At 42.7% G+C, this 25,090-nt stretch overlaps 1 protein-coding gene across 4 annotated transcripts; it reads left to right on the plus strand.

Annotated features, from left to right (window-relative positions):
* Nucleotides 1–832: 832 nt before the first annotated feature.
* Nucleotides 833–24,868, plus strand: wnk2 (WNK lysine deficient protein kinase 2). Of its 4 annotated transcripts, none has more exons than XM_074665654.1 (29): nucleotides 833–2,388; nucleotides 6,101–6,273; nucleotides 6,815–7,035; nucleotides 7,464–7,621; nucleotides 9,364–9,452; nucleotides 9,688–9,907; nucleotides 10,887–11,154; nucleotides 11,457–11,764; nucleotides 13,093–13,215; nucleotides 14,215–14,247; nucleotides 14,471–14,590; nucleotides 14,759–15,181; nucleotides 15,335–15,952; nucleotides 16,195–16,244; nucleotides 16,363–16,525; nucleotides 16,605–16,721; nucleotides 16,814–16,984; nucleotides 17,151–17,193; nucleotides 17,309–17,470; nucleotides 17,685–18,544; nucleotides 19,011–19,068; nucleotides 19,156–19,220; nucleotides 19,310–19,896; nucleotides 19,994–20,223; nucleotides 20,319–20,549; nucleotides 20,659–20,757; nucleotides 21,955–21,999; nucleotides 22,102–22,421; nucleotides 22,785–24,868. In XM_074665654.1, exons 1-29 carry the CDS (start codon nucleotides 1,714–1,716, stop codon nucleotides 23,082–23,084), a joined length of 6,930 nt encoding a protein of 2,309 aa, XP_074521755.1. In that variant the 5' UTR covers nucleotides 833–1,713; the 3' UTR covers nucleotides 23,085–24,868. The 4 variants fall into 4 exon arrangements, with proteins under 4 accessions (XP_074521755.1, XP_074521771.1, XP_074521763.1 ...); XM_074665670.1 differs by having other exon boundaries at nucleotides 20,659–20,733; XM_074665662.1 differs by having other exon boundaries at nucleotides 17,688–18,544.
* Nucleotides 24,869–25,090: the final 222 nt, after the last annotated feature.

Below are 25,090 nucleotides of genomic sequence, written 5' to 3' on the forward strand. Positions count from 1 at the left end.
AAATTGGTGAAGAATTACCAGAGTATGTTCACAGGGGGTGCCAAAATCAAAACAAAACAAAATTCCCTTAAAAGACAAATGCTGATGGTACAGCTTCTTCATGTTCTAACTTCTGCTGAACCCTAAAAACAGCAAATCCCTAACAATGTTTTTATGTATAGTCGCAACAGTTATACAGGTACCACAAAGATGCACATCCTTGTGCCAATCAAATTTTCATATTGAAGTATTTTTTGGCTTACAAACTTAACCCATTGTTAAGGCAACTCAGTGAGGCAGTTGTGGATAAGTATTCACAAGATGTAATTATCTCTATAGGCTCCATGTTATAATTGTGTAGCTGCAGCAGTTGTAGAATAAATGTCAAACTACATTTTTTTCGTTGAATATATCATCAGGTGGCTGTAAGTGATTGATTTAGAGTTGAACACTTTTAGGGCCTAAATATAAGAGTTCCAAAAAGTGCAATTCACTATTCTCCAGGTTTGTGGATTGAAATAGAAGCACATATTTTGACACAGTGTAACTAGTCAGAAAATATCAATTATTTAAAATAGTTCCGTAATTATGATTTGAATTCTGCAATCATCATCACGCTACCACTGATGACAATGATGATATGAATTATAAATAACAGTGGTTCCTATTTCCATTGAAACCTCCCTCATTCCTCAGCCTCTGCTCACTTACTCTTTGTGGACAAGTATAATATAAAGATGGGGGACGGTGCACCTTATCTGGTGGCCCATAATTCCTAGCAGAGTCCCTAGTGGAGGCTAGGCTTACACAGGCATCTTCCCATTGGAGGCTTAGCCCGTCACAGTGAGGGCGGACAGTGGTGTGGTCCACGCAGCCTGTGTCACGGGAGGATTAGGGTGCCGCCTAAAAGCGTGAAGACTTATTGGATACGTGTTGTTGCTAGGGGCGTGGGCTGGACCGAAAAACAATATACTTCTTTTCCGACCTGCAAAGAAAGAGCCAAAATTTAAGACAGACGGTAGTTGTGTCAGCTGTGAGAGATGCTGTGGGAGCTTCCTGCTTCAACCTGAGGGAAAGTGTGCCGCAGTGGCATAATCTGATAAGCTTCTATCCATCCCGCACTCCGCTCCTAACCGAGACTGTGGGGGGATAAAAAAGTGGGTAAAGGATGCACGAAGACGTGCTGAGGTCACACTTGATGGAAGTTTCAACCCGGAACACCTGCGATTTATTTGCATGAACCGGATCCCTGTACGGTGCGTGTTTACAGGGATGACAGCTGCGCACTTCGTCCCGTGACGTGTCTTTGGGGAGGATTACCGCGTGGCACTGCCTAAACATCCCGGCCTGTGCATTCTAGTCAGCGATTTATCCGAGAAACAATCACGTTTGTTTGGAGGGGACCTTATGCAACGTGGAGGAAAGTGTTTACGTGAGCTCAGAGGATGACATCAGGCTTGAGTTGAAGATCTCTGCGCTGTATTGCAGCAAGGTGCACCGGCGCGTGAGGTGGCAGCGAGCAATGCACGCATCCTCCGAGCTGGACGTTTTGCGGGGATGCTCTGTGTGCTAAACAAACACACGGATTATAAGGCCATACATCCTGAGCTGGAAAACTGCGTCACTACATGCGCGAGCTGCAGGTAGGCAGCAAAGTCTCCCACCTCCGGGGAGGCGCGTGCTCATCCTCCTCCCTGCACCATGTCGCCGGTAAGTGTCTAACAAGTTACCAGGATGGATTCGGCGGAGGAGTCCAGAAAAGATCCACCGCTGGGGTCTACGTTTTCATCAGCACCCAATTTGGACTCGGACATTAACGCAAATGCCCGCAGGCCTGTGTATGAGAACGGGACGGACCACAATGTCAACCTCCAGAACGAAGCCCTGCGAGGAGCGAGTGACCCCAGCGCCTACCCGTCCACTGACTACCAGGGACTGGTCCGCCAGAGGTTTATACGCCGGAGCCTCTGGGTGTCAGACTCCGAAGAACAGCCGCTCGACACATCGGACTGTGTCAACAGCAGCCCGGTACTTAATATCGACCTGCGTACCATAGTGGACCGGAGTCGGACCCGAGTTCTTCACGGAGCCCGCCTTGGCCTCCAGGAGATCTCGAGCACTGAGAGCCAGGTGGGGATAAAAGACAGTGCCACAGAGAGCGCGAGCGCAGACGAGGATAAAGGGGGCACGAGAGAAACGGAGCCAAAGACAGAGGTCGTGCCCCCTGACGTCACAGGTAAAGCAGGAAGTGATGAGAACGAAGAGGAGCCTGGAATGAAGGCGGTGTCCACCTCACCTGGGGGGCGCTTCCTGAAGTTCGACATTGAGCTGGGGAGGGGGTCCTTCAAGACTGTTTATAAAGGTCTTGACACCGACACCTGGGTCGAAGTGGCGTGGTGTGAACTCCAGGTGGGTTCAATTGTGACATCATCAGTCAGTATCTAGACAAAAGTCTACATGTCATTGTGTGAAGTTCTTTTTAAGTTCCCTAGAAAGTCAGTTCACTGTCAGGAGTTTGATTGACAACATCTGGTCCAGGAAATACATAGTTTTTTTTTCCATAAACTTTTCTCTTCAAAAAGATACACTAACAGTTTTCACCCAAAGTGAACCCGGTTAGATTCTTTATGTCTTTTCTGGTCATCAAGGCTGTCATGTAAAATAATATGTCAACAAACTCTCTGCCCAGGGACCTTCAGGTAGACCAACTTTTACAGACGCAAAGCACTTTACCCATGCTTTAACATCCTAGGTTATAGGGTTAAGTCTTAAGGGTTAAGGGTTAAGTTAAGTTAAGTCTTCTGTTGCTACAGGATTATGCTTTTTACAATCCAGATATGATCCAGTTTTCTGGTTTTGTACTGCTTCTGCCAGTTAACTTTGAAATATCCTCTCTCACCTGAGAGTTGATACAAAGTATTGTTGAGTGTATAGACTGGGCAGAATGAGGACTTATTCTTGTAGTTTTATACTTTTTTTTTTTACATGCTATAATTGCAGCAACCTTCCCTCTCATGTCTCAATCTCCAGCCATCATGACTTTAATGTCAGTCTTCCTTTCCTGTTGACTTTTTAAAAAAATTATAATTTACTGCAGGACATTTTGCTGTCCAATAACAGCATTAAGATCTTTTCCATGGCATCAGCAGAGGATTGGGAATTACTCTGAAGTATTTATGGGACAAATTGAAACATAGCTTCATGGCAGTAACAGCCTACTGTATATCTAATCTGTGTATGTTGTATTCTAATGATCAGTTTAGATGACAATGCATTGGACAGATTAGCATGTAGACGGACCCATAGATAGGAGTTGTCATGTGAGGACTCAGAATGTAATAACCTTTTGTCAAGAGCATAAAGTCACGTTTGTACAACTAAATGATTTTTAAAAATGCTCTTACAAACAGGCTCCTACAAACAAAACAGTGCCACAGTTACCCATTTTAAAAATACAAAAGCTTCAATTTGGACAAAACTAGAGTCTCTCTAATTTTACTTTTACCTGTAAATAGTCTGACCAAACATTGCAGCTATTGTTAGGTTCCTAAAGCTTTTGTCAATGCACTCGCTGTTTCTTGGATACAGGGGTTCGAATGTTTCCCAAGAGCCAAAAGATAACATGATTCAGGCTGAGTCATTGCTTCAGCATCATTAAATCAGCATTCAAATTACATTCACTTCTTACAATGAGGATAAATTTTATGACCATGAGACGCAGCCTTTGTGCAGCAGGGTTTTTAAAGACTTATTGCAGCTTTAGCACAAATTGAGCCAATGCTTTTTTGGTCCCCGTCCTCTTGCATGATCCAGGTTTACTTCACTAGACATGAGGGAAAGCCTGTCAGGTTCAGACACAGAAATAAATTCCTTTGCTTGAAGCATCAATTAGTCCTTGTAGGAGCGAACAAACTGAATCTGCATTCGATTATGCACAAGGCTACTATTTTTTGGTTACATCCCCTAAATAAGTCATTGGTTTGTTGCTTTACTGACAGCGAGAAACCATCGACCGATATTTTTCAGTCTCTCCTACATTCTTGAACAAAGTACTCTTCTGAATATGCAACAGATAAGCTATGTTCAGTGTATTAAAATCACTAAAGCAAGTGTTAATGTGTAATGTGGAGCTGAACAGTTTCTAAGGAGGGATCTAGTGATGATTCAACCATTCAGTCTCTAGAGGTGAGGCCTTGCCCTTCAGAGCTTTTGTGCCTGTAAGCCTCGCTCACAAAAAGCCACTGTTACTCAGATTGTGTGTATACCATTCTTGTGTGTGTGCGTGTGTGTGTGTGGGCGCATGATTGGGGGTAAGACTAAGCATGATACAGCAGAAAACATTGAAGCCCACAGAGTCGTAGAAATCAGATTTGAGGAGATACTAGTGTCTGGCGTCGAGCAAACCAGACTGCTCATCTTGTTACTTATTTATCGGCTAAGTGATGATCAAACATCTGCTGAGCGAGTTGTTTACTAGAGATAAGCTAATTAGGCTACATGATTCAGTGAAATACCCAAAGTCTTTACCACTGTGAAATCTCATCTCAATGTCTGACATCATTATTTATGTCGCGTGATTGCTTAGTAATGAGTCTAAATGTGAATCTAAAGTGCTGAGGATTTACCACAATGATGTATTTTGAGAGTGATTCCTGCTGATGCAGCCCTCTGCACCAACACAGAGTGAGGCGAGAGGAGAGAGGAGAGAGGGAGGAGAGGGAGACAGGTTCACTTCAGGACGCTGTGTAAGACGCTCAGTATCTGATACCCGGCAAAAGGAGAGATCTTTACTGATATGAAGTGCTGCATCATGTCCTCACCCCTTCACATGGCGTAAGACAGAAATACTAGATGTGCTTGTGTACCCTTTTTTTTTTTACAGGTTTTAGTGTGGACAAATTAATTTTAAGGAAAGCAGATTATGGGATGTAGGTGCCACTCCCTACAAAGATCAGTCTTCTGCAAAAACAAAAAGCAAAAATCCACAAATTAAGAATGAACGATAGAGATGAAAAAAAGTCCTCTGCTTTATTCACATTTTTTTTCTTATTCAGGATCAGCTTTTTGAATGCAGCCAATGGAGGACTTGTATCCTCGACGGATTCAGAGTTATCTAAGATTCATTAAGCTCTGCACTGCATAGGTCGCCATGAGCTGTGAATGAAACCTGATTCCCAACATCAGTCAATAATCCCTGCCGAGAAATGTACTGTAGATTATTACACATGATTTCAAACAAACACTGCATGCACCCTTGTCATTCCAGATAAGATGTGTCTGTTCAGACAACAGCAGAGCTAATCTAGAGGTCATGTAGCGTTTATTGTGGCCGAGGTGGTGGGCTTGTATCTGCTGTGCTGACTTGCGAGAAACAGAAATGTAGAGGATGTTTCACTGTCAGCTTTTTTACTATTTATACAACAGTATAGGGAACGCAGAGGCCAAAATATTGATCGGGCATACACAGAATTCCTTAGGCCAGAGATGTAAGATTTAAACTCTGCAGAGATGATACATTAAATTCATCACAAACATTTTTTTTCATATTTGTCTTACAAACTTAAAAATTAAGTTTCTGCTTTATTTAAGTAGCATGAAGTTTTGCGCACCAGTACAACATATCTGACAGATTTGACTATGGTCAGATACCAGCGCAAGATAGATTAAAGTTATATTGAAAGTAAAGATTACTCCAGATTCCATTCATAGTGTAAGTGTGTTAGTCCTGTGTGTTTTATACACAGTTGTGACATAAAGATAGTTCAGACCCTCATGTTTTGCTGCCCAAAATGCCATGTTTGTGTTCACTTGACACACAAGCCAGGTCAGTTCTGACAGAGCTCCACTCCTGATGCAAAGCCAGGCTTACTAAAGGAGCTTGAATGATATGTTTTATATTTTCTGTTGCCACTTTTTTCAAGAGAAACACTGACATTGTTGTAGTTCAGCCCCCTTTCCCTTGCACCACCCGTCTCAAGTTGTTAAATCTGGACAAAATTGATCTCTGCTGCAGCCTGTCCTCCGATAAGGCTCCAGAATACTGAAGAAATAATGAGTCAGTGACCTTGTGAGTCATGGTTTCTCATTCTGAAAGACTAATTGTCTTCCTCATTTACCCCAGGAACGGAAACTGTCTAAAGCTGAGAGACAGAGGTTCAAAGAAGAAGCAGAGATGTTGAAGGCGCTGCAGCACCCAAACATTGTGCGATTCTACGACTTCTGGGAATCACCTGTGAAAGGAAAAAAGTGTATCGTTCTGGTGACAGAGCTCATGACCTCAGGGACGCTAAAAACGTGAGTCAATGTAGGATACAAATGATTTTTCCCTGGTTATCTTTGTTGGTAGGTCTGACGTGACTTTGTTTGCTGAAAGTCTTTCACATTCTAAGACAACCTCACAGAAATGACCATTAGACTGACTACATCTCGTGTATCAAGTTGCAAACCAATTAAATGACACACCATTACAGTAAATGAAATGCCGTGTACAGAGTGAAATACAAATATATTTTTCATTTAACATTGCTCCTTTTTCTCAAAACCTAATTAGTTATGAAGAATTATTCACAATAGACAGAGAGAAAGCTTTCAGGCAGTCAGTTTGAGGAGATTAGTTTGTTAGTAGAGGAGTCATTGGGGATTCATATTGACTGTTTGTTTGCAGCCTAATTAAGCAACAGCATTTGGACAGACTAACAGCTCTTTGGAAAAAACACTTCCAGACGACGCGTAGAGAGGGGTCAGACCTTAACTGCTAATTTGTCTTTTACTGCTCAGCATGTTATTAAAAGTATGCTTTTTCTATCTCCTCCATGGTTATTTTTTTTCTCTACAGCTATCTGAAGCGTTTTAAGGTGATGAAGCCAAAAGTTCTCAGGAGCTGGTGCAGACAGATCCTCAAAGGCCTCCACTTTCTCCATACAAGGGCTCCACCCATCATCCACAGAGACCTCAAGTGTGACAACATCTTCATCACGGGTCCCACAGGCTCAGTTAAAATAGGAGACCTGGGCCTGGCAACACTGAAGAGAGCCTCCTTTGCTAAAAGTGTGATTGGTTAGTCGTCAATTATTCAGCAAGACACAGTTTGTTTGTTTGTTTGTTTGTTTGCTTTTTGACAAAGTGAACTATGAACCAGGAAGAAAGCCAAAGTCTGATTGGAAAATTTGTGTTGGTTTATCAGCATTATGCCTGTTACAAGTCACCTATAGTTTGGCTGTCTCACGAACAAAATGATTAAGAATCATGATGCAGAGGTTTTTACCGATTTGTTAAATTTGTGCTGACCGTTCAACACTTTTTTCACTATTTCACTCCCTTGTTTGCTGCTTAGGTGATGAAAGGATTATTGGCTTCAGGATGAAGCAGCTGTTTTGAATTTCGGTCCCTGACACTGCCTATTGATCTCACTGAAATAAGATGAAGCACCGAAAAACTAAATCTAAGATGCTAATTTGTCTCCCTCTCCTGCATTAATTCTCTAGGCACTCCCGAGTTCATGGCCCCAGAGATGTACGAGGAGCACTATGATGAAGCTGTGGATGTCTATGCCTTTGGGATGTGCATGCTGGAGATGGCCACCTCAGAATACCCCTACTCTGAGTGTCAAAACGCGGCTCAGATCTACCGCAAAGTCACCAGTGTGAGTCCCCTTTTAGAGTGCTCTTGTCTGCCAATGCTATGCCAACTGTTTATGATTGGTTTTAGAAACATATTTTGAGACCAGGATAACAAGTCATTTGCTCTGTATATCAGTTATGTGTCTGTTATTGAGACTTACAAAAACTGTCACAAGTTCATTTTTAACAAATTCAAAAGTTGAAATTGAAACCTAATTTCAGACAAATACCATAATGATACATTTTTAAAGAAATGGTAACAAAGCCCTACTCAAGTCTTACTTTTATATACACCTTGTATTGTCTATATTTAGCCTATTCTAAATAGTTTTGGCTACAAAATGGGACAAATTAAAAATCACTCTATTAGGATGCTATGAGGCAACTAATTTCTTGGGCCAGTATGCACGTCTTGCTGTCAGAAATGAAAACAAACTGTACTTATGGTGAAAAGAAGGGTAATTAGTAGTACACATGAGCCAGGTTGACGCCCCAACAGAGCAATGAATTTAATGGTGGTAGACCCCACCATTACAGGTGCCAATGGCAGGTTTACTGCACCTGTAAGACGGTGGACACCATACTCATGTTTCTGTTTAAGATAAAATATGTGTAGAGAAAGTCTGTTTGTTCATTCTATTTTCTTCTAACAATATGTCCATTTATTCTGCAGAAAATGGTTCTGTGTGTATAATGATTCAGGCCCTGGTTGTTTAAACACAAATGTAAACTGCTTTAAACCAGTAGGACTTACAGTAAGAAGATACTTTAATTAGCTCAATTCAAACATGCGTTTAATACGTGGTTAAACATGGGATTACTGGATCTGTAGGTCAATGATGTCAGATTGGTTAACTGGACTTTCACATGCCTGTGCAGGCTACACGTTGCTCTGGTTAAGTGGTTATATAAATGTTTGACCAGACACAAGCTACACACAACTTACTCTCTTATATATTAATCATGATACTACCAAATGCACTATGAGATGCGACCTGCAGTCTCTGCTTATTTATGTCTGAAAAGAAGAGCATCACAGCATTAAGGCAGTAACCATCAACTGGATCTACAGCCCGACTAGTGATCTGTGGCTGGCTACAGCTTTGACACAGCAGTTGATCAGCATTTCAGGCTGTCAGTTATATAGATGATAAACGATAAATAAAAGAAATAATAGTTATTATAAAAATCTAAATACTAAAATAATTGAATTGTTAATAATTTTTCAACCAAGTAGTAATTCTGGTGCCAAGTAGCTTGTGTGAGGATGTTTGACTGTTTGTCAAATAAAAATGAATATCCATGCAGACAAAATGCTACATGCTAGTTTTAAAGTCTTACAGCAGTACAGATGAAGAGGAGAAACCAGTCGACAAACTGACTCAGCAATGTTAACCAACAGTTTGCTAGTATGTGATAGCATTAGCCAATGGTGTTACTGTTGTTAATTTGCCTCTATTACATCTATTCTTAAAATTATCATTTGACTTATTTTGTGTAGTTATCAGCCAAGTCCTTACATTTTAGTTTCACAATGATTTAGCAAATCAGTCAATAATCAATACTTTGTGGCTTGTCTCATTGTTGAATGCACTGTTTTAGTGTCACTAATGTCTTCTTCTGTTGCTGACATGTCAAGAAGAAAATGTACAATTAATATTTAAACAAAGCTCTCTGCCTAATTTCTAGTTTTTCTTTACGAAGTGCAGCAAAGCTTAGTGTGTTTTTGGGTGTTGTGACATTTTGTTGTTGGTGTGTTTTGCAGGGGGTGAAACCTGCCAGCTACAGCAAAGTCAGCGACCCGGAAATAAAGGAAATAATCGGGGAATGTATTTGCCACAGATGGGAGGAAAGGTAAGTGGACCAGGCTCTTCGCCAGTGTCTGGTGGTTCATGACGGTTTTCATTTGACAGTACAGGTGCACCCTTTCCTCAAAACTGTGCTGTTCTGTTTCTGTTCCTGCACTATGACGTGAGCACCAGTATTTGTCCCTGTTTGTTTCTGTGTGTCCCGCATCATTGGATTTTACTGTCACAGTGACCTTTAGTGCAGGCTAGTACAGTAGCTAGTGTTTGTGCGTTTCCTGTAGGTACTCCATCAAGGACCTCCTGAATCATGCATTCTTTGCAGAAGATACAGGTGTGAGGGTGGAGCTCAATGAAGAGGATGATGGAAAGAAAGCCTCCATTGCTCTGAAGTTGTGGGTTGAAGATGCTAAGAAGTTGAAAGGGAAGTACAAAGACACAGGTGCCATTGAGTTCACCTTTAACTTGGGAAACGATGTCCCAGAGGTTGTCGCCCAGGAAATGGTAAGGGAAAAAAGGAGAAACTAAAATAATCTTACCTTTGGAAAATATGAATGCTCCATTTTGATTTTCGTATTTATTGTGCTGGCAAAACTGCACTTTTGTCCCACATGCTGACTACAACCATTGACTTGATCTTTCTCTTAGAAACACTTACGTAGGTATACTTGCAGATGTTTGATAAACCAAATCACACTTTAAAACTGGTCCCAATTCACAGCAGAGAGAAAATTAAGCTGCTGGTAACTATGGAAACAAGACTTCTGCTTTGTCATCAGTCATTTCTCCTTGAACTGGCTGCAAGAAAACTTTGAAATAAGAGATAGTGACATAGCTTATTTCTTAACTGTGAAAAATGAAACACATGTAATGCATCTTTTCTGGAGATATGGAAAACTTTTGATTGTCACTGTTATATATAAGAACTTGACAAAAACATTACTTTGATTTCATGGGTTCACTGCATTGTCATTTTGTGGAGCCTTTTAAAGGAGAGGGTGGATAAAAAAGGTCAGGTTCAGCCTCTTCATTAAGCTCAAATGACACCTTGGGGACTGCTAGCAACACTCACCTGAAATTTGAAGTTAACGCCCCAGGTGACCATTAAAGGAACTACAGTTTTTTGGATATTTTGTGTCAGTGTCTTTTTTTGGCCTCAAGCTGCTGCTAGATTATTACCAAGGCAGCATCTTGACACCATTAATGTGATGTAGACTAAACATTATGTAATAACATCGCAGTGTCTTGTGTAGAAGTAAATCTTTGGCCCTTTTAATAATGTAATGTAACAGGAAACTGGTCAGTGGTCATGTCAGTGATGATAGACGTGAGGCCTTAACTGTATTGATTGAAACAAGAGTTACTGATCAGTTGATCTTGAGTATGCAGAAAGCTCTCTCTGGTTTGGTATGAGCAAAGCATGCAGGTTTATTGATCCTGTACATGAGGTTGTGGGAATCCATGAGCCGTCTGTGTCCCGTAGGTGGAGTCAGGCTTTTTCCTGGACTGTGATGTGAAGATTGTTGGAAAGTCCATAAGAGACCGTGTGGCACTGATCAAATGGAGGAGGGAGCGCACTGTCCAATCAGGAAATGGCGAGCCAGCTGTGAAGAAGACCCAGCAGAACCTACTGCAGGTTCCCGGTTCAGGTGTGCCAGAGGATTCTCCGTTAACTACCACGGATTGCGAGGACCAAGAGCTAGAGCAGCAGACTCTGATCTGTACAGTGCCAGCCACCTTGACTACCACATGTAAGAAGCTGCAGCTGAAAGCATACATAAATATATATTATGATTTTACCTGTATTACAGTTAAATACAATCATACATATGATTATATATATATATATATGATTCTGACTGGTCAGAGCGGTGATTGTGAATTTATGACAGGCGACTGCAGTGTCTGAGTAGCAGCTATTAGTCTAAATGAGACAACATCACAAAGCTTCTGAATTTTAATTGGGCGCTTCTCTTCTTCTCCCTGTTCCCTGTGTCCTTCTGTAGAGGTCACCACAGTAAATAATGATGTTCCTTTCACTCTCTTGTTACAGCTGACAGTGGGGTGAGCTCTGCGATGCAGATAGATGATCTAAACAATCAGCAAAACGGTACCTATCAGTCCCTTCCAGAGCCCATTTCCACTGCTCAGATGATGTACAGTCCTCCTGCACAGGCAGACCCTCACCTGCACCAGGGGCCCTACCAGCAACCCACAGCACAGGTCCTACAGGAAAACTACACACATGTACCTGTCCAGTTACACCAGGGAGTCTACCAGCAAACCACAGGTCAGCTGCATCCTGGGGCCTACCAACAACCTGCATCCCAACTGCACCAGGGGCCTTTCCAGTCTCAGACAGTGAGTAGAAACATTTCTTGTTTTTTCTAAATCCTTCTGTTTTTTTGAGTTGTTTCTAAAACTACAATTTATCTTCTTTTTTTGGAATCAAACCATGCCAGCGTCACAACAGTGAACCCTTTTTGTGCAACAAAACCCAGCTCATCTCTGAGTGCAGAGTGTGTTTTAGGCATGGAAGGTCCTCGCTGGTTGAAATGTTGCACTGCAGGAAACACTCCCTCCCCAAAACAACTAATCAGAGCCTCCATCTGTGTCCACCTCAGTGTAAGGCTTCAGTAAAATACAGAAAGATGTCAGTGCAAGCTATAGACTACCTGTCCTCAAACTCTGCCCAGACTCCATCAGAATTATCTCCTCTCCTGCCCCCACATCAACACTCTCATCATGACTCAGCAAGTCATTTTAATTCACCTCTCCTACCTGGGAATTTACGACCTCCCTCTGAGCCACACAGCCACTGCAAGGGTTGCACATCTCTCCACCTGTGGGAAGGAGAAAGGCGAAACTTTGGGACACATAAACACATGCAACCTTTTTTCAAATCTGCACAGGCTACTTTGGTCTCATCCACAACCCCAGAACTTGCCAAGACTCCACCAGACACTCTGCATCCTTATTTGACGTCAACCTTTCCCCAGGCATCAAGCAATCACCTAACCCAGGTGGCTCCACCATCCAGTCTTTCCCCCACTTCATATGAAAGTGGAGATCTCACTTATCTTAACCACTGTCTTCACCACATTGTCCACCGCAGGATTAGCTCCCCCACTCTCTCTGCTAATCATCCCATGCACTGCAACAGAGAGGCTAGGGGTAAAACCTCTTCAGTTTGTCAGCACAGAGACGATACACTTAGCCTGGACGCTCCCCTCTTCTCTAGACCCAATCTGAACAGGACTCTGCTCTTTTCACTACATGACACTGAAGACAAAAAAGACTCACTGGTAGGTTAGAGAAGGAGGCTTCATGTAGGCACAGCAATCCCATGGTAGCTTTAATAACTCTGCCCGCTGCTTCTCTCCTCCAGTGACAGACAGTGCCAAAGGAAGCCCACCGGCAAGTCCCTGCTCCTCCCTGATCAAAGATAAGGGTCTTAGCTGTGATTAAAACAAGTTCAGCTGTAACGTAGCTGCAGAGTGTGGCAGCGTATGAAATATTGTGCCAGCATAGATTTGGCTCTGCTTATAAAACATTGAAACTTAACTTCTCTACACTGACTTAGCTTGCCTCATCCTAGCTTGTTAATATTTCTGCATTCCTGCGCTTATCGAGCCGTGCCCTGTTTGTGGAAAAAATGAACATTTAAACCTCAACTTTGATCTTTCCAGACAGTTTCAGCTCCAGCTACGCCAGCCCCTGCTCTGCACCAGAGCAGACAGACAGCACAGAGCTTCCCAGCTGCAGCTCCTGCTCTACAGCCGCAGCTCACTGCCCAGCCCAGCCAGGAGCAGGTACCTCACACACCCAAACACTTCTCTAAGAGTGACTATTTTTTTATTTGTCACAGCCATTTAATGTAATTTAGTGAATAGTTCCTACAGTTCTACAGTTTCATTTAGCAGATGCTTTTGTCCAAAGCAACGTACAACACGAGCAAGAATTTAGACAGAAGGAAAACCTTGATAGTGCAACAAAGGGTCACTACAAGTTATTCAGCTGCAGGTGCTGCCATCAAGTGCAGTATTTTTTTAATAATGTAGAATAATCAAGCCAACTCACCACAATTAATTGCTGCAACAGTATATTTCAACCTTCAACAACATTCAGTCATTAATGCTAAAAATTCACAAAGAGCTGGGTCTTACACCTTATGACTCATTCTACCCCTGAGGACAAAGAGGAGAGAGGTCAGCTTAAGTGCTTAAGTGTTCCCTGAACAGATGAGTTTTCAGACATCTCTCGAAAGTAGAAAGGGACTCTGTGGGTCGTATGGAGTTAGGTGATTCATTCCACCATTTTGGCACAACAGAGGAGAGGAGTCTGGCTAGAGATTTAGAGCCGTGCTGGGCTAGAAGCACCAGGCGTCTTTTACGAGCAAAGCGGAGTGGGAGTGTAGGACCTGGATGAGGGACCCCAGGTAGGCAGAAGCCATCCTTGTCAATGTTTTGTAAGCCAGAAGAAGAATAGCTTTGAACTTGATTCGAGCTGCTACTAGAAGCCAGTGAAGAGAGACTAACAGCGAGGTGACGTGTGCTGTTTTGCCGTTTTAATCCCTAATCTACTAGAACATGCAGACATACAGGAAATTCATGTGCTGATGAAATGCATCAACCATCCGAAAGCAATGTGTTCTGTACACGCGAGGTGGTCAAAAGTTTATCTGAAACACACTTTTAAATGTCTCATGGTGTACTTTATATGTATGTATACTGTGCATGTGTGTGTTGTGTGCATGAATATGTAGTTTTATCTTTACGTACTTCCTTCATGTTTGTCTTTCCTTCTACTAGCTTCATCTCCAATCAGCTGCTGTTCTGCCGCAGGTATTGCCCTCGTCTTGTCTAACTTAATACAGGAATCAGTGCTTACACTTCAAACCACACAGGATAAATTCAATCATATTTCCTGCCCCGCAGCTCACTTTTTATTAAGGTGGCTCCTGGACTAAGTTATCCCACCACTTTGATTCAAACAAGGTTAATTTCCCATAATAAAAATCATACTTCCTGTCAAAAAGAAAAAATGATGTTGGGTTTCTTTTCTTAGGTTTTATCTGCTGACCAGTCCACATGTCACCTGAGTCCACCTGACATAGCAACCAGTTTTCCACAGTCAGTCTCCAGTGCTGCCCCTCCTCCTCTCCTGCCTCTGCAGATCAACACACAGGTTTGTTTTGGTAGTGTTAAAAATAAGTCCAAGTCAGAGGCAGAATTTGGAGTAACCAACTACCACATTAGTTAACACAGGGTCACACATACAGGGCCTGTGTGAATGCTTTTTGTAGCCACTGTTTGTCTTTGTTTGTTTTATATCATATCCCTTTTTCTTTCCCAGTATTCCTCCCCATATCCTGTTGTTCAAACAGGAGGCATCAACCCTGCTCCCTTCCCCCCAGGTCCTCTGCCTTGTGCCTACAGCAGCAGTGGCCCTCCTATGTCTAGCCCTCGTTTCTCACCTTCAGCGCAGCATACCCCCTTGCCTCTGACCCCTCACGCTTCTTTTCCCTCTGCACCCTCACTTGGCACCCCTCAGACCCCTCTGTCCACACCCCAGCATGTGCCCAGGGTGGCACTCCATATTCCACTTCTCACAATGACCATGCCTCATGCAGTCTGCCAGCAGCAGGGAGGCCCTCCCACATCTCAGGCAAACCTTGGTAGCTTCCATACCACCCATCCCTTAACTCTCTCCCAGGTACAACCCACCCCATACCCCGCCCCCCACCCTGAGCAGGAACTGGCTGAGCAGCCTGTCCAGGTGAATATGTGTCTCGGCTTTCACTGTAATAGGAAATCTGTAGTGTTAAAGCGGAAATGCGTGCAGTTAGTTGGTGTAATGCATGACAGGCATGCATGGTATAAAAATATTTAGTTTGATTTTTGAACTATTTCTCCGTTTGCTGTGTTTTAGGTGACAGCACCAGTCCAGCCTGTCTTGCCAGGTGTTCAGACTTCTCTCTGGGGAAGTAAAGTGGATACAGATTCTACTAAAACAGTCCAAGACATACCAGTTGTGCATCCAGGAACAGCTCCAGTCTCAGAATCCATCTCAGGCTCAGCTGCAGAAAAAAATGAAGTCCAAGCCCCAGCACAAATCCCTGCTCTGATCCCAGCACAACACCAACAGGTCCAGATTTCAGCTCAAGCTGCAGCCATTTCTGACACTGCAGCCTCAAACATTGCTAAACCTCCAACCTCAGTCCCAGTACAATTTCCAACAGCAGTGCAAGCTCCAGTTCAAGCACCAATCACTGCATCAGGCCCCACTACTGAACCACAAAAAGGCCTGTCCACTAGCTCAGACACATCTGGTTTTGCCTCAGCTCCTGCCCCTGTCACAGTGTCAGCAGCCCCTGCTGGTGCCAAAGCTCCAGCTCCTGTCGCAGCCTCAGTCCAGGCTCCAGCTCTGCAGCCTGATGGCATTCAGACAGCAGGCCCAGTGTCTGAGTGTGCCAGCCTGGCACCAACTCAGCACACCATCGAGTCCACATCAACATCCAGCACCTTTCAGCAAGAGCCCAGTGTAGAGGTACGAATCCGGACATAAGTTGTACTTTTTATTGTAATAATCTATCTTTACTACCATCTTAGCATCATTTATGTACTGAATCAGCAACCATATAAGGATCTAGTCGTATTTTGCACCATTTGAACTGAAGATGATTCTTAAAATTAATTTACATAAACCCCACAAAGTCAAAAACTTACAGCATGTACCACCTTACTTAGGTCATCTTAGTATACTGAACTTGATTGTCTTCCTATTTTCAGGTTGTGATTCAGGAAAAGCCAGTATCTTTACCCAGTTTTGCCTATGACAGGTTTGTTTCAAGTTTTTCACTCACAGATCTTTGCTGGTTCCCTTGTCCTTATGACTTAGCTTTACAGACATGTGATACCATCCACTTAATGATGACGCTCCTTTAACTTTTGTTATAGTCTCAACTCGGATGTGGCATCTGGGAAGGAAACAAGTGATGGCTATGACAGCTTAGCGAGTGGGGGGAAGAGCGATGGGAAACCCAGGAAACATCACCGCAAGTCTGCTCGAACTCGCTCCAGACAGGAGAAGACCAGCAAACCTAAACTTAGCATGCTCAATGTGAGTCACTGTGTCGTGTGTGACAATGGAAGGTACAGTTTCTCAAAATCCTTGGAAAGTGTAACATTTGTCCCCACAGGTTTGCAACACTGGAGATAAAATGGTTGAGTGCCAGCTGGAAACTCACAACCACAAAATGGTGACATTTAAATTTGATCTGGATGGAGACGCTCCAGAGGAAATAGCTACTTACATGGTCAGTTCCCCCGTTAGTGGTTTGCAGTTTTTGCAGTCAGCTGGTTGTATTTTCAAGAATGGATAACATATTATAAAACTTTATGCCTGCAGGTAGAAAACGGCTTCATTCTGCTGTTAGAGAAGGAGATCTTTATTGACCAGCTGAAGGATATTGTGGATAAAGCTGAGGACATGCTGAATGAAGACATGGAGGGTGAAAGGGCCTCTACTCTGAGCTGCAGTCCTCAGCAAGGCCTCATTTCTGAAGGGATGGTAGGAGAGGTAAGAGAGGGTGGATATATGTAGCTATCAGTGTACTTGCATGTCACATAGTTATACTGAGATTGAGATGTGAACTGAGGAATACTGACAGAAATGTTTCCAGACAAACAGACATAAAGTGATGAGTGCTCATTGACTCCCCTCACATTTTACCCTCCCTTTACAGAGTCAGCAGCCTGGAGCACCTCAGCCCGTTTATCAGCAGAATGGTAGAACAATTATCCCTTTAAAAATGTTTCCATCTGCATGTCCAAAATAATCTATTTTACATTTGCCTAATTTACGTGTCAAAGTGCACTAACTACATCAAGTCTTGGGTTTCAGTTCTACATACAGGAAAGAGATGGTTCATAATCTGCCCCGTAGAGGAGACGCCCACATCCAGCCAGGATACCCCATCTGATGGTACGACCACACAGTCTCCATCAAGTTCAACCACCACCCAGCCTGCTGACGGCGGCACAGCGAGGCCATCCACATCCAGAGGTGACTTTTGTTTCTTTGGAGTAATTTCAGCACATTTGCTGCTTGATAGAACAATAGCACCCCCTTGTGGCAATTAATAGAAATATATCCTACATTACATGTGTGTAGGCTTTTTTCTAAAAAAAATATTTACACAGCATGAAAACCGCTGTCCTTTTAAAGATGTGAAATCACGTAATTTTCTTATCTTAATCATTTGGTTTTTTTTGGCCAGAAGAGGGGTCATCTTCCACCATGTCTGGAGGGAGTGGGGGCTTCACCTATGACATTTATGGATTCTGTAGCCCTCCAATAATGTCCAACACAGACCCTCTACTCTTAGCTACTCTGTCTCCGCCTGTGTCTGCTCCCCCTACCCTTCAGTCAGTGTCCTCAGTGGAGCCAGCAGGCACCTCAGTGCAGCCCAGCATTCGTCAGGCACAGCCGGCCAGAGCTCAGACTTCCCCACATACATCTTTCCCAGTTGAGGAGTCACAAGGATCCCCTTTGGGCTCAGTGTCCCCAATCCACGCAGTTCAGAAGCTCTCTGACTTGACCTGTCCTGTGTCAGTGGCAGACGAGGTGCCCTGCTGCCCCTTGGTCATGCCCCTGTCTCTGGATGTGAGCAGTTTACAGGCGGGGTCTCCTCTCACTCCACTTCCACTCCAAGAATCTGGTATAGCCAAAGAACCGTTGTCAGTCTCCTACACCTCTGCAGCACGCAGCGAACGCCCACAGCAGCCTGTGGTGCTCCACCAGCCCTTTTCCAGTGCAGGAGGGACCAAAGCACCTTCACTACCCCAGAGCCCAGCACCGTCCCAGCACGGTGCTGGACCTGCTGAGTCGGATGGGGAAGGACGGCTGGGCCGTGGTGGCTTTGTGGATAGCACCATAAAAACTCTGGATGAGAAACTAAGGAACTTGCTCTACCAGGAATACGCCCCCATGTATCCGTCAGGAAGTGCTGCAGAGACACCCGGTTCTTGTACAGAGTACATCCAGTCTCCTCCTGGTCCAGACAGCGCCACAGGAGGGTCAGGAAATAGCACCCCAGGGCCCATAGGGGAGGGACGATACAGGGCAGGCGAACAGCTGGTAAGAAATCAGTTACTTGTCAACATATTTAAACAACTTCAGCAGACATATTTTTGCTAATAGCTGAAATGAAAACAATAGCTGACAAAAAATATGAACAACAGCGTTTATCGATAACTGTTCCTCAATACTTCCAAAAGATTAGAGGTCCAGTGCTCTAAATTTTACAAAACAGTTTTACCATGTTGTGAATTTTGTTTATTTTAAAATGTAATTAAAATTGTAAATACTTGTGTTCCTAACCACCCAGTGACAGAAAGTGTATTTATTTGGATTAGAATAGATTTAATGATGAACACTGCCTATTTTACTCCACCTACAGTCAGGTTTTGTGATAAAGGATCAGTGAGACTTCATCATCCATATCCAAAGTAACCAATAAGTCTTAAAACCGAACAATCATGGATTGCTTTTGAAGTTTTTCCTCTGACTCTGTTTTGTTCATCCCTCATCCTGTCTCTGTTAGCCCCAAATCCCAGAGAGAATGGATAGTTTGAGCACACTGAGTGACTCAGCTGTGTGTGGTATGTACTACAAACACTTATCAGTAATTCAAGTCTGAGTTGATTATGACAGTGCCAAAAACTTAATGTTTTATTAAAATATTGCAGCTTCCCTGTCAAGAAGACATGTTCCTCACTCTGCTTCTTGCTCTGGAACAAGAGGAAGATTTAAGGTACCAAAGGGAAACTTTCTTCAGATTGAAGGGGAAATAAGAGGTACCTTGTGCTTTGTGTGCAACTAATTATTTTTCACTTTTGGCAGATAATATCAGTCCCTCCTGAAGTGGCCAACAGACGAGACGTAAAACAAAGGAGCTGGAGCAGTGCTGCCTCTCCTGCTCATCCTTCAGAATACGCTGAAGACCTCATCCAGGCTGAGGACATGGCTGCCTCCACCACAATCGGACGTTTCTCTGTGATAAGCACAGAAGATGACATCACACAGAGGACACGGTGCAGCCGCTACTCTGCTCCTCCAGATTTCTACCTGGACACACCTCCTTCCATGGCAAAGCGGGGTTCCCTACCTCGCGCTCTGACGTCCAACTCCGTCCCTGTGGATGTCACAGTCCATGCTCGCTTCCTCTCCTCAGACTCAGGTGCAGAGAGCAGCCCTGCAAAGATGGCCACTGCCACCCCACGGCATACACGTTCTGAGCGCAGAGGAAGCGACCTCATGAAGAGGGCAGTAGCCTTTCTCCGACGCTCAGGGCGGAGCAGCAGCTTGCAGAGCTCTGATTCACCAAGTAGACATGGAGGCGTGCCTGGCTCAGCCTATGCCAGCAGCGATAATGACTCCGAGATGGAGGATTCAGACATGAAACGAGAACTGCAGAGGCTCAGGGAGAAGTCAGTATAATCACTGGGTCACTTATTGATGTTACACTCAATATTTTATTGCTGAAATAGCAAGTGACCAGATTTAACCCTGTCTTTTTCCTCTCAGACATCTTAGAGAAATCTCTGAGCTGCAGGCCAACCAGCGAGGGGAGGTGGAGCTGCTGTATCGTCGTCTTGGTAAAGCCCCACCTCCTGGCCTGGGACTATCACATGCACCCCAAACCAGCCGCAGAAAAAGGTCCAGCAAGCACAGACTGAAGCCTGGAAAACTTCTTAGCCCTCTGGTTCAACAGTTTAGAAATGTCACAACCAAGTCAAGTGACTCCAGCAAATCCAGTGAATAACTTTTAACAAATTTAAAACATTTAATAAGTTGAATAATTACAAGAATGTCAAGTTTATCATTCCAATGCTTGTGTGTCTGTGTTCAGGTGCTCCTACAGCGACAGGTGAGCCCACTGTGAGTTTAAACGGCTCTCCAGCTAAGGCATCTTTCCCCACTCATGGCAGGGCGCGCTCTTGCACCAGCCACCTGCCCAGCTCCACCTCAGAGCCCGTTCAGACCCAGCAGCCCTGTTCCCTAAAGGGCTCTCTGTCATCTGATAACATTTACGCTGGACTGCATGGAGATGGCACCGGTACCCAAGCTCCCCCCGGACAAGGTGACCACCAGCAGAAGAAGAATTTGTTTCTAAAAACACAGTTTTGTTTATAAAGTGTGCCCTTCTTACCCTGGTGTCTTCTTCCCTCTTTGGTTGTACTTCTCTGCAGGCTGGTCCAATTACCCTCAAACATCTGAGAGAGTGACCAATAAATCCAGTAGCAAGCCACGTGCTAGATTTCTCAGTGGGCCTGTGTCTTTGTCTATCTGTTTGTATCCTCTCTCTTCTGGCATAGCTTCACTTTTTTCTTTCCCGTGTTTTCTTATTTCTCTTTTTTTTTTTTATCTCACTGATATCTGTTTTTCTGTCTTTGACAAACTTTTCTTCGACACCTCTTATTAGCTTTGCCTCATCTCTGTTGCCTTTGTCTGGTATTTTTGCTGGCACAGAAATATGTTGCTTATTCAAACCAAGGAAGAATGAAATTAGTTATGATGAGGTAAAAATGTTGATTGAGTGTGTGATATATTTCCAAAGTTTCAGACATAACTTGAGTTTAATTAGGAGAGACCCCAGCCATGTTGAATATCTCAGTAATTTTAGGTATCACTCAAAATTATTGGACTTGCTTCGCAGGGTTTGGATAATCAAAGTTCTTTTTAAAATGATAATGCTCAGCAAAAAATGAAATCTAGGCAACTGTTTATTTTTTATTTTCAGCAAAAAGTGTCTTTTAAGACATAATATAAGCCACATTCAGCTGAAAAGACTACAAAAATGTCTTAGTTGAGGATATAAAAAGACATAAATGACAACTGACTTGCTTTTGAAAAATTAAAAAATGCCAGTGGGCTAAGATAGTTTTGCCCGTTAAGTTTCTCAAAAGTAAAAATAATGTCTTAAGACAGTAAATGAGGATGTTTGTCTTACAAAAAGTTAATTCGTATCTTTTGAAATCTTCAAATAAGACATTTTTCTGTTCTTGTCAAGTGAATGTGGCTCAGATGAAGTCTTATTTACCAAATTCACTCAAAATAAGAGATAAACTCTTGCTTAGATTTCAGTTTTGCAGTCAGAGCTTCATTGCCCATTTTGAGCATCTTATTCACATCTTTGTGACTCATCCACCCAGCTTTCCCGAGAAACTGACTTAGCATGCAACATGTAACCCGGTCAAGTTTCTTATTTGATCTTTTCTGGACCTCTCTCTACTCTCTACACTCCACCCTCACCTTTAATTTGATTTTCATCCAGACCACCTGCATGTTTCTGCCTCACATTAACGGACTGCCTTGTTTCAGGGAACTTATTGCATTTTTTAATCTATGTGTTATTTCGTTTTTAGTTTGGTCTTTCATTTTGTGGCAGTGCTTAGCAGCTTTGCTTTGCAGTGCATCCTGTTATTGATCATTTTTTAACAAAAACAAGGGGGATTTTTTTCTTCTAAGTCTTCTTTGTCTTACAGGGACAACACTGAAGCGACTTTGTCTTGGAAAAGAGCGTGGCAGCAGTATGTAGAATTTTAATCTTTCATTAAGAATGAATTTATCTCAGAATGTAATTCAAATTAGCTCAACATCTTGTATTGATGTTTTTATGTATTTAATCTCAGGGTCTGGAGCCAGCTCAGGGGCTTCCAATCAATCACAGCAGCCACCTTTGGGTGCCACACCCCCTTCTCATCAGCCAGTGATGGGACTGGCTCAGGCTCAGGCCAACAACAGCAACAATAAAACAGCTACATACACTGGCTATGCTGTGTGTGCAAACGACAACCTGCCAGAGGACCTGCAGCGGCTGATGGAGGACTGGGCCCAGGAGGTCCTGATTGTCACACACAGGCCTGGGACGGACTCTCTGAGCATCAGCGGGCAGCAGCTTTGGGATCATGTTGTGCCTCAAACACAAGAACAAGGGGCTAGCGCTTCAAATGTGAGTTTCATGCTAATGATAAACCAGTTTGTGAACAGCACCTGTTCAAACAGTATCTGAAAATACAATGGAAAGTAAAAACCTGAAGTGACACTGTGCCTTTTTTAAGGTTAAATCAACATATTTGTTGACCAGTGAACCTTTGTAAGACAGCATGTTAGCATTCAGCCACTTTCTACACAACATCACTGATGGAAATAGTAACATGACAGAAAGGCAAAGAAGGTCATTTCTTGTCATCTTTATCCAGGCTAATGGTAACATTAGCTAACTAATATTAACATAAACTAGTAGTGTAGACAGTGATTTTTGAACGGTAGCACTGTTTTGAAGTTTAACATGCTCCCTATGTAACACTTTTAGGTATCTTCATGGACAGGCCCTGGTCCAGTGGCTCACAGTCTTCCCCTGTCATGGCTGGACAGCCCTGGGTCAACAATGACTCGTCCCTCTACAGGGCCCCATCCAAATTATCAGCTTACCCACTCTTCTCCGTTCAGGGCAATGACCTCACATGTCTCTGTGGGCCAGTGGCCTGGGTTTCTCTCCCCTCTTCATTCAGGAGTCTTTGCCTTTCCTTCTTTGCCCTCAGCCCAGGATGCCCACAGTCCCATACCAGCTCCATCGTATCAGCCACCTGACCCCAAAGCCAGGACTCTCTAATTTGAGTAGCATTGTGTCTTCCAATTCTTTTACCAAAAAGAAATCTCATTATAGGTATAGTCAATCTAATGTGCATATACTGTACATAGTGAACAGCATGAATTCATGTATATACTCGTCTCTTTTCATGACTTTTACGTCATATGTTTTATTTGCATCATCATACCTCATGTCCATATTACAGTACAAAATCCTCGAGTGCAGTGTAATGGTAATAGTACATTTTAAGATGTATAAATAACCCAACTGGGTTAGTAAGTGCAGATTTTTGTCATTGCTTATGTATGTATTCAACACCTCATTGAATGTATATTTATAGAGTTAGTCAATGTCTGTGTTGCTCATATCACCCTATTTATTAGCTGCTCTATGTATATACTAATTCCAGATGGTGTGTACATAGGCGCTCCTATGTATGTACAGTTAACATTAGAAAATTCATAGGTTGGTGCTGCAGATATGTCTTAGTGCAACACCCTTTTAGCAATCATCATGCCGTCACTGTGAAGACTTGACATCCTGGTCACTAGGACCAGCTGCTTCTTTTCTGCTTCCCGTCCAAGGACAGGTTTCATTCTCCATCGATGAAATGCTTCCAGCACAAGCGCTTGAAATAATCCTTAAGAGATTTGAATGAACTTGAACTTTATCTTCAGGTGAAGGAACACCTGTGAGAGTGCCTTGAATATCAGTTTCAATTTTATTGAGAAAAGCATTTAGATTCAAAGCAGACATAAGATATTCTGTGTATTCACCTTCAAAGGTAAACCATTTGATTTGATAAGTGAATGTGGACTATTTGATTTACCAACGAATATAACTTAAACACTTTAATCCGGACATGTTGCAGATCATGAGATATCACAGATTGTAAAGAACACTTGCTCACTGAGGGCATTTTCTCGTGGGTTTGCTCTCTCACCTGCACCACCGCCTGCATGAATACAGTGATATTCTGAATGTGCTCAGGTTGATGTGGTGATTCACAGGAAATTGTTCAGAGAAACTGACACTGGAACCAAACAACAAGGAGGGCTGATGGACTCAAAATAGGAGTCAAAATCATACTCATACCATACCTCTACTAATGCAATCTGTAGCTTTACATATTGTTGCCTTTATGGTTTTTAAGAGATTACTGTGAGGTTGGTTGTTTGAGAAATGTGGATCACATGACGATGTAAGAGGCATATGAAGAATGTGAAATATTGAGAAGTCACAACTGTTAATGGTACACTGCGTAGTTTTTCTAGATTGTCTTTATTAGATACTGGCTCAACATCATCAGCTATCAGACTGCATATTGTAGGTACAATGGCTGATTTAATTCAGAGATCTCAAAGAAATATCAGACTACAATTGTGAGTTTTTCAGTAGTATGGCCTGTAAGCAGCACTTTCACTTCAAATACTTATTTTTTGTTTATAACCTACAGTTCCCTCTTAGTTTATTTAATGCATTACTGTTTTATATATTTTGCAAAGCCAAGCAATGGCAAAAATCTATGTTGTCAAGAGTCTATTGAACTCTACAGAGAAGAATAAGAGACACCGACCTGAAAGTCAGATTTCTAAGGTTTAGCTTGAATAAGACTGTTTACCTCAAAAGTAAAACTTTAATCTCAGAATTATGTGGAAAAATAAATTCTAAGAAAAAAGGCAAAATTCTGTGATAAAAAGCGGGACTGTGACTTTTTTTCCCCACCTCAGAAAAATTAGGAGAAAGAAATCTGAGGAAAAAATGATTTAACTGTTGTTTTGGTCTTAGAATTTTAAAATGAATAAATGAATAATAAAAAAAAAAACACAGTGATTAAAGTCGTAAAATTGAAGGGAAAGTTAGAATTCTGACTTAAATTTTAGAATTCTGAGAAAAGGTTTTAATAAAAGCAGATTTAACTCAGCTGTCAAATCTGAGCTATGATCTGAATTTTGATATCAAAGCTAGAATTTAGATGATGGTTTAATGACAGAAATCTGGGGGAGGAAAGTTAAAAATTGTGAAAT

This window comes from Halichoeres trimaculatus, unplaced genomic scaffold, assembly GCF_033239565.1.
Source record: "Halichoeres trimaculatus isolate MK-OKI-2021-1 unplaced genomic scaffold, fHalTri1.1 fHalTri1_scaffold_1, whole genome shotgun sequence".
Taxonomy (NCBI): Eukaryota; Metazoa; Chordata; class Actinopteri; order Labriformes; family Labridae; genus Halichoeres; species Halichoeres trimaculatus.